The following is a 10,352-nucleotide window of genomic DNA, read 5'->3' as shown; positions in this document are numbered from 1 at the left end:
GAGTTTCACCATTTCACATCGCATGATAAAATTATAATCTGTGTTGTTTACAGCGAAGATGTGAGTGTAACTTGTTGTGTATTTCCGCCTAACGAGATGTTTTATCAATTTGGCAAAATAAACGTTGTATTTTAATGGTTGCCTATTAATGTACGTAAAATTAAACCACCTAAAATATTTTAGAACCTATTTGATAGCTCTTTCTAGGGAGCTAAATAACTTTTTAGCACCCAGTGATCTGGGGTCTAGTAATTACTATTGCATGTGTCAGTGATTGTTGGAAGTGTAGTGTGTTACCTGAATATGATGGTAAATTTTAGAACAAACAAGAACACCCAGTACACGAACCAGAAGAATTAATTAGACGCGATTAAATCTCCGATCCCCCGGAAATCGCGTCTGTGACCTTCTGAATAGAACTCAACGCTGACCATTCAGCGGAGAATTCGGACAAGACGATGCAATTATTGAGTTTTATTATGTCTATGAGTATTAACATTTGACTTTCGTAGTAGAAGATCGCAAACATAATTATTTAGTTTCATTATTTCTATCAATTTTAGCGTGCAACATGTGTAGTTTCAATCTTATCACCTGAAATTTAAGGTCAGACCGTCACGTGCGCCACTGTCAATATGTATCGCAGTTTAGAACGGAACGGGAGAATGCCGAGTTTATTTGAGTTTACCTTAGAGTAGTTAAACCATCGGCAACGGCCCTGCTCTGTCCTGCAAAGAAAAGTCTTTACCCACTCTTTAACGTGTTGCTTTTACTCGGTTGTTATAACTATTTTTGCTCTTTTTTTAAATGGATTTTTCTCTTCAATTTAGTGATATTTATTCTTTGATTTATTTGTTTGTTGAGTTTCTATGGCAAATCAGAACTCGGGAGGATCTATCTTAAATTTCTAGACTATTCTACGTCATTGTGCAATGCTGAGCAATGTTAGTGTGGAGGTGAAGCACCAGTGTTGTGTTGATAACTTTGGCGTAACCTTATAGACTGCTGTTGAATTTAGCTGTACGTTTTGGACGCTTTTTATTTTAATTTAAGTTTATGAGGTTATGTTACATTTTATATTTACAAGGGGATGATTTAATCTGTAATTATCTCAATGTTTTACCTTGTACGTTGGAAGGGGATTTTTTTTTTTTTCCTTTTGGAATACTGAAGGAACCTTTTGCAGGGGATTTCTGACTTAAATATTTCTGCAGCTTGGTTCGCTGTGTGGACGAGCTACTGTTGCTTATTGTACAATACAGGGCCGACAGTACCACATAATCTTGGTGCAGCACTATTCTGAGATCCAGGCACTGAACCGGTAATTTCTCAACGAGAGAAGATTGGATTCTTCATAGCTCGCATTGGTTCTTTGTTCGCAAGTGTGTTTTGAGTGGTTATCTTAGCAAGCTGTTAACAGTATACTGATGGATTTCATATATGTAAAGCGTTAGGTGATGAATTGTTTTATTTATCCCTGTTTTTTTTTTTTTCAATCTTGGTGAGGATACACTCCATCCGTATTTCTTCTCTTTGCGATCTGTTTTAGAGTGAAGCGAGATATTTTTGAAACATTGTTTTTATAAAGTGGGAAGGTAGATTTCTTGGGGGAGTATAATCCAGTTCTCTATCGTCTCGTCTCTTTGAACTTCACACTCTGGAAATTACATTTGTTGTTACTTTTCCCTTTCATATGTTATCACCCTAAAATATACCGATTTGCTTTCCTGAACAAAATGTTATTTTATTGAGTCTTGCCAGTCTACCTCGTCAATCTATGTAGAAAAAATTAATTCCTACAGAATTATCTTCAATCTGTTTTGCACTGTATTAAATCTATTAACTACTTTGCAATTGTAATGTTGTGTTTATTGTGAATTGACAGTTTTCTGGGTTATTCCTCTTGTATTGTGCTGTCATACTGATGTATCTGAATGAAGGTTTTAGCAACACCAAGTCGTAAACTCTTCTCGTGTGTTACTTGCCTGTAATTCAATGAGGTTTCTGGACATGCTTTGTACGTAACTTTATGGTGTTCAAAATGTACTCGTGTTATTGGAAATTGTTTCCCTTCATGAAGCAACTCTGTTAGTGTTTCATTTGATAGTCTTCTCCTTTAATCTTGGCAAAATGTATATATTTTCTTATCGAGACTGTTGGGTCTTTCTTTTTTTAAAAATTAAAGTATGTGAGAAAACTTTTACTGGGAACAAAATAGTGGGGTCCACCTATACAATACAATGTTTTAAGATGAATTATAACATTTTATTATTAATGGGACTGGTTTTGATGCTGGTGTGCTTTATTAGGATCGAAACCAGTCCCATTAATAATGTTAAAATTCATCTTAGGTGGAGCCCACTATTTTGTTCCCATTAGATTCAGTTCAATACAGATTTAATATGAAGTTTTTAAACTTGAAAGAAAACTTTTAAACATGCATCTGGATGTAATGGATTCTTTTCAGTGCTTGATTCTGGATTTGATTAGAATGCATCCACATACATTTTGTATGTTTTCACTTGCTTCTAATAGGATGAAGTTTGTGTGTGCTTACATCACTGAGGATGGTAGTCCAGTGGTTCTACCTCTAAGCAATGATCGCTACTGGTGCTTCAGGTTAGGCTCCTTACATGCAGAACTTTGCAGCATTTCTACCCAATTTTTTTTATTCTTCCTGTTTTCCCTTCATTGGAATTCGAAACTTTGCGACATGCAAGTGCGTGCTCTGTTTAAAAACAAAAATGATATGCATATATATTACTTTAAACTGTTGGACAAGGATTTTTTTCCCCTAGTGGTTTAATGTCTAAAGTTTTAGGCGATAGAAGGATGGAAAATTAATAGGATTTGGGAAGGTAACAGCTGTGGCCTTAAGGGACAGCCCAAGCATTTGCCTGGCATGAAGATGGAAAACCCTGGAAAACCATCTTGAAGGCTCCCAACAGTGGGATTTGAATCTACCATCTCCCAAATGCAAGCTCACAGCGATGCAACCCTAATTGCATGGCTAACTCCGTGATTCTGGTTCTGACAAACAGCATAGAACCTATTATATACTGAATCCAAAAATGTTTCAGGTTTGTTGCCATCAAATCAATGGTCCACAAGAAAAGTGACACAAGTCAAAATGCATCATTTTTCAGGAGAGCCATTTAAAGATTTGTAATTCTTTTGAGAGCGAGTTTCTTTTCCTCTTTCGTAAAATTGGTTATTCCTATGATCGAGAAAGACTTAATATAATATAAGTTTTAGGAAACCATGGATAGTTGAACGTCAGTGTTATTCAATCCAATGTGCAATATACATAAAAAGTTTACAGTAAAAACTGAAATAAGATGTAAATTGGTAATGTAGGAACACAACATAATACTGTAATAGGCCTAATATTAATACAGAAAACATTTTTAAAGCCAGACTGACGTCAGCTGTCGTTTCCTACATAAATCATTATAGAGGAACTATATCAGCGTAATTGCATAGGTACATATTTGCAGTAATCACCAAATCTTTAACTACAAACTATTATAATAACACGAATAAGATTTAGGAATTACATTTTAACAAGCCCTGCTTTTTAGTTTCTTTGATCAGTTTGTTTTTATACACTACCTTCAGCTGGATGTTTGCAGTAGAACTTGATCGTGTCTTTCTTACTGCATAGCACGGAACTCCGCATCTGCATAAGAAGTTTTGAAAATAATTCTTTCATGATTCTTTCCTTCAAATCGAATTGCTGAGATGCGACTAATGGTCACATGTTCACTTCAGTTTTCAGGACATTTAGACCTATTTTACATGTCAAGTCCTTTAAGTCTTAGAACATTTTTTAGTTCATTTCAGTGTCTTGGTAAGGTTTCCCCGTCTTCTTGGCTGTACGAATTAGTGTGACATATTGCTGTGGAACATAAATGGGTCCAGATTTTAGGGATTTTGTTACCTCACGTTCAGTGGTTGCATGTGCACTATCGCCTTCATTCTGGCCGTTTCCTTTAACCGAAAATTTGTGTGTAATGGTGTTTATAAATAGTTATTCACAGCAAACAAATAGGGGTATACATTGAAAAGATGAAGCGATACTTTTGCTGGCCGCAAGTTATCTGAATAGAATATTACATGCAGTTTTTTGCTCTCTGTGTTCTTAGCTTTCTCTTCTAAACCTTCAAGGTATCTCAAGAGACAAGTTCCGATTTCATTAGCACCCCGATTCCCTTAGGTCTCGTCCCATATGAAACATTGGACTGTATTACACTGAAGCTCAAATATCGTAAAATTGAAAAACGTTTATTTTTGAAGTGTAGTAAAAACTGGAGGCATCACCCCTGGGACACTGAAGTACTGCCTGTAAATCATATACAGCTACTCATGTTGCCTTTGTAAGTCTCCCAAATTCCAATATTCATCAAATATCTTCTGACGGTCTTCTTTAATTTTTGTACTGCATTTCAACCTGCATTTGTCACTACAACTTCCTCCCATTGTCTTAACGACTTTTCCACTCCTAGAACTGGATACATACTCCTCCAGAGTTTCTGCACTGCTTTGCTAATGTTTTCTTCCATTCCAGTAGTCTCGCCCGTCTTTTCCTTCCTTTCTTTTTTTTCTACGTCAGCATTATCCTCCACAGCAGGGTCTTCTTCGGATACCGCTTCTGCGGACGAAGAGGATGAAAGGTAGGATCTTGAATGTCATCATCAGATGAGATGTCCGATTCTGATTCTGATGTGTGAGAATTAAGAAATGAGCTGCTACTACTTTGTTTGCTTATATCTGAAATGAAATAAAAGGACGTTTTCAACTATTGAAGATTATTTACGTACATTAAGATTTGTTTTCTATAGATACGCAGCATACATAGTCTCTTAGCAATAAATCACATGATTGATTTATAAGGAAGAATATCTAAACAAGGTAAATGCTGTAACCTTGTTGCGGTGATGGCAAAGCCACTTTGTCTTCGGATGGGTCAGTAGAGTCTGAATTCTGTTGAAGCTGTGGTCCACAATGCGACACTAGTACCGTTGTAGTGACTGAAGTAATTCCAGTGGCATCTGAAACAAGGTTTAAAATCTGATCTGAAATGTTAGCCGGGAGCCATAACCATTTATAAGGAAACATCAGATAAAATAAAAATACAGATTATGAATATTTAAAACTACTTACATAGGTAATTCCCTTCACTAACCTGCTTGATGAAATGCTGATGTAACGTCTCTTCTTGAATCTACTGGTCAGAGTTGTCTACTCACAGTTCTTATCAGTTGACTCACCATTGCATTCCAAATGACCATATTTCATTTTTGCCAGCTTCAAGATAACTCTTATGTGCTGGGACACCATTGCTCATAATATCTGATGGCTTACTAGGAAAGAAAAATGAAAGAAAGCACGAGCAACTTCAAATATACATACCGACATCGCGGAATTACATATTAAGAAATGAGGAAATGCGTCACAAGTTCAAAGTTTACTGCAGAATTTTCCCACAGCAATGCTCTGTTTATATTGAAAAGTGACACAATTAAAGATATGCTGCCGTAGGATATCATATTGTAGAAAAATGTCTTAACCCATTAGCGCCTAGCGTTGCCATATGGCAACGATTTTCGCACCTTTTTCTTTTAATGCTGTAGGCAACAAGAAATAATCTGGAAGATTGTGGTGTCATCCGACAGTTAGAGAAGGGTTTGTAGAATCTAGTAATCATGTTTATTTCGTTTTAAAATCTATTGTTGTGACACAAAGACTGGTGGACTCTTGGTTATTTTAAGATTCATGCGAAATGGCTGCCGGCTTCACGTAAGAAGGATATAAAATGTATAAATGAAGTTCTTTCATTGGATTATATTTACAGTAGTGTTGTGCACACTTCATTATATATGTTGTAAGCATTTGAAACAGTACGGGCGCACAATGCCGTAGTAGTACTTGTTGAATCATTAGCGTTGCCATATGGCAACGCTAGGCGCTTATACTCGGTAAAATAGCTGCAGCTGTCAGATCATGATACTTTATACTGATTCATACATCTTCATTCATTTCAGGAAGGGATTTTCCCTTTTAGAAGCACTGGATATGCTACTGACTGAAGATCTCGATGGTGATATTTTTGTGGAACTGCCCTATGTAAATGTACTTACAGATGAGGGCTCCTGCTGATGAAGATGATGGTGGGCTTGTTGATAATCTCTCTCTCGAAAGTTATGTGTCAGTGCTGAAATGAAGCTTGTAAATAATGAAAGAATCGGGATTAGTTACGATGGTGAAGGTCTGTTACCAGAGGACGGAGTGCCTTTTCTCTCTACTGATGCAAAATCTGTTTCAATACCCGATGCTGCGAAAGAGCGGATAACTGATAGAAAAAATAATAAATCAAATAAAAAACCAAGATAGACTGATGGGGCTGATTTTAATATTGGGCGACTGTTGACATTTCCGGAGCCTAGTTATAGCAAGTGAAAATCCATGACTGTTGTTGACATTTTTGAATTGTTTACAGATAACCAGCTGATCGAACATTTAGTTCGAGAGTCTAAAATGTATGGGGTGTTTTTAAATTGTACGGACCCACAAATAACTTCTGATGAAATTCGTTGCTTTGTCGCCATACTTTTCATTTCTGGATATAATAGGTTGCCCTCCAAGCGTTCTTATTGGGACACGCAGGATGATATGAAGACAGTGAAAGATAGTCATTCTCTATCTCTGTGGCTAACGCGCAAGTATTGAGGGTGGGCTTTTATATGCCTCCGAAAGTATAGACTAATAGTTTGTAACTGCATCTGAAGTTCTTTGATTCTTCTTCTTATTCTTCTTCGTATTTTTGATTTTATTCTATTGTTCCAGTGAGTGTTTTATTTTGACAGGCAATGAACTGTACATATGTGTCTATATACTGTAAACAAATACTTTCTCCTTTGTTCAATAATTCTATTTTTCTTACCGTGATGTGAATAAAAACTGATATTCCATATCCTTACAATAAATAATGCTAAGATATTTCAACATTGTTATTGCACGAAAAAAAAAAAAAAAACACTTTGCAACCTAAATTTGACTTTCAAAACTCATTGTTTAAAAATAGGTAGTGCAAGCGCCTAGCGTTACCATATGGCAACATCAAATATCTTATGACCTAGCGATTCCAAAATTCTGAAACTTGTTTTATTAGTTTATTTTGGTCTCAAACATGCGGCAAAACACAATAAGTAAGCAAATCTCAGAAAAAAATTAATTCAGGCACTAATGGGTTAACTAAAAATAATTTACGGCGATGAAAAAAGATGTGTTGTGTTAGACTTACCTTATCATTAAAAGTGGCTTAACTCAAAATATGTCACTTTTCTTGATAATAAACTATAATAATATTGTCACAACTTGAGATGTGACGTTATTCAAGATAACAGCCAGTCGTGATTCTTCCGGCGGAAAAACGACATTACTCCCATCTAGCGGCCAATTTTATAGATAGATTTACGACGTTTTCCTATGTAAAAATATGCAACGAGAGCAACATGTTCCACTTCGTAACTCAAAATTGCATATTTTTTTTTGACTGGTGTCACTTTTCTTGTGTACCATCGAAATGTGGGTTAGTAGAATCATAAAATTACTTCATTAAAAGTTAAGGGCTTTATGATTAGCAGCCATTTGCTCAATCAGTTCATAAGTGTATACGTCAACCTTTATTATACTCTCAAGTTGTCGACAGTGTACTATTTAACTGGTGTTAACGTGTGGAAGCAACTCTGTACTGACTTGTTAGTTGTCTCACACTAATGTGAGCTGTGTATTGTGTTACTGATGACTCTCCTTCAATTTGTTCTGTGGCACTTCCGCACCCTGTATGCATATTTAGCATAGAAAAGCATAGGGAAATGATGTATAGTGGTACCTTAAGTAGCTGGAAAGAGAGATTCTTCCTTTATGCTTGCCAGGGACCCACCATCCTAATGAAGCAGATAGCTGAGCTGCAGGTGCAACCGTATCAGATGGGACGGGTATCTGTTGAAAGACCAGACTAACGAATGGTTCATCGAAAGGGGGGTAGCAGCCTTTCGGAAGTTGTAAGGGCGGCAGTCTAGATGATTGACTGATATGGCCTTGTAATAAACATGGCTTAGCTGTGTTGATACTGCTACACGGCTGAATGCAATGGGAAACTACAGCCTTAACTAACCCCCCAGGACATACAGCTCTCTCTGTATGAATGGTGTACTGATGATGGCTTTCTCCCGGGTAAAATATTCCGGAGGTGAACTAGTCCCCCATTCGGATCTTCGGGTGGGGACTACACAAGAGGGGGCGATCATCAGGAAGATGGATACTGATATTCTAAGAGTTGGAGCGTGGAATTTAGAGGTTTGAATTGTTGTGGTGAGTTAGAGAATCTGAAAAGCAAGATGGTTAGACTAAAGTTAGATGTATTATCTGCGCACATTTTATTGATATATTTCAAATCAAATCAAAATCTCTTTATTTGCAAATGAGGTGTCTACCTTGGTGGCAAATGGTACACTAAAATACATTGTCAAGCACTAAATTTTAAATTAACAAGAGAAGAAAATTTTTTCTAGAATACAATAATATACAATTTATGCTAACAATAAAATTTTTCTAGAATACAATAATATACAATTTATGCTAACAATTTTTTTCTATTAAACAAACAGATCATCCTTAATAAATTTATATTTACAAAATTCTACTTATAATATCTCCTATACTTACATATACATATGGAATTACTTCAACTAATACTATGCAACTGGTATAAGATTAAAATTTACATTGCATTTATTTACTTTTTTAATATATTTTTTTTTTTTACCCATTTTGGAACCTAAGTAGCATAACGACCTGCTGTGTCTTAACCTTTGTTATCTTAAGCCAACAACTGTGTCACACACACATTATATAACGTTTGTTGATGCGAATCTTATTCCTAGAGTGAATTCTATAGTTTGGCTTTGCTGTGTAAATAACAGTACTAGTACGTAAAGTGTACGCCAAATGTCGCACAGCGATGCATAAGTGATTCATAGTTTGTGTTTCAAAGGTTGCCAGTACGAATCTCGAAGATTGCTGAGGTCGACCAATTCAGCACTAGGGTGTAAATATATCCAGAAAGGTGCACAGATAATAGTTGGTATAAGTAAAGTACGTTGGCAGGAAGAACAGGATTGGGTCCGGTACACAATCCCACTATCTCCAATTCGGGTCTCAGAAATATTTTAACCTAAAGGGCGAATTCTGCCATGTCCAAAAAAGGAACTTAGATGCAAAAATTAAGAGTTTTTGCAATTTGTTCATGATTATTAAATGCCAATACTTGCCAAGAGCTACAACTGTCTTGCCAGGGTAACTATGTTTATGACGTCATAGTTCATCACGTCAACCTGTGGAAGGTCAGCCATGATGAAACAGACGTCACGAGTCAACATCTGACATTTAAATGTACGTACAAACACAAAGTACGCATCCCATGGATTACAGCAGAAAATGTGCACTGCACATCACATAATGCATACTTATGATATAAATTCACTATAGAAAGCACATTGAACCATTCAAATACTTGAAATTAAAAACACAGGAAGGAAACATCACAAATCGCTTCAGTACCACTTGAGTGCCCAATGCTATGGAGCAATTTACGGTTCCCAATTTACGAATATGCGTGCATGTTTAGGTATCCGAAAAACATGTACGAACGATATGAAACGATACGTGAATCAGCAATGAGGAGCGATACTACGTTTATGCTTGCAGTGATCCACCGACCCACGCACAAAATGTGTTATTACGCAGAAAGCAAAGGTAAAATGGAGGCTACATTACATTGCAAGTGCACACAGTAACAAGAATAGGAAGTAGTGTCTTCAAATAGTACTCAGTCAAGTACCCACCTAACGAACGTAACCACTTGGCGATAGTGGACATGACGTCACAGATGATGGAACGGTGGCCTGTTTCAGTAGCATGGATGCAGAATGTAATAAATTCACACATTATAATAAGTAGCTTACTCGCCTTATTGAGGGTATCGCTCTGCGATGTGGCGCAAAACCCCTAACAGCACTACTTACCTGTTTATTGGCGAAAAGCGTACATAATATGATTATCATTTTCCAAATATTTTTACAAACTATTCACAAGTGTTATACGCCATCGGTATGCATTAGTTTCAATATTCCATTATGTGCCATGGGTGTGTACATATTTAGAAAAACTCACTCTCATCGGGACCGCAGGTGTTACACCCCCTTCCCTCTGCACGGAAGGGTTGGCGGGCCTGGCTGACGTCACATTCTCGCGGTGTACCTCGTGCTGTTTATGGAGGTATAGAGGGT

The 10,352-nt window shown here is 36.7% G+C and overlaps 1 protein-coding gene across 2 annotated transcripts in view; it reads left to right on the top strand.

Moving 5' to 3' along the window:
- The first annotated feature begins 852 nt into the window (after window positions 1-852).
- Window positions 853-10,352, top strand: part of Sgt1 (suppressor-of-G2-allele-of-skp1) — a 174,792-nt gene continuing 165,292 nt past the window's right edge. The window contains exon 1 of one of the 2 annotated variants that reach the window (XM_067156303.2): window positions 853-1,020. Coding sequence is in view for 1 of the 2 variants with exons in the window: in XM_067156294.2 (XP_067012395.1) it covers window positions 933-944 (12 nt within the window). In the remaining variant the exon portion in view is untranslated. The remainder of the gene's footprint in view (window positions 1,021-10,352) is intronic. The other variant, XM_067156294.2, reaches the window with a different exon arrangement.

The sequence above is a fragment of the Anabrus simplex genome, chromosome 1, assembly GCF_040414725.1.
Source record: "Anabrus simplex isolate iqAnaSimp1 chromosome 1, ASM4041472v1, whole genome shotgun sequence".
Lineage (NCBI taxonomy): Eukaryota > Metazoa > Arthropoda > Insecta > Orthoptera > Tettigoniidae > Anabrus > Anabrus simplex.
This window is presented reverse-complemented; position numbering and strand designations above follow the sequence as displayed.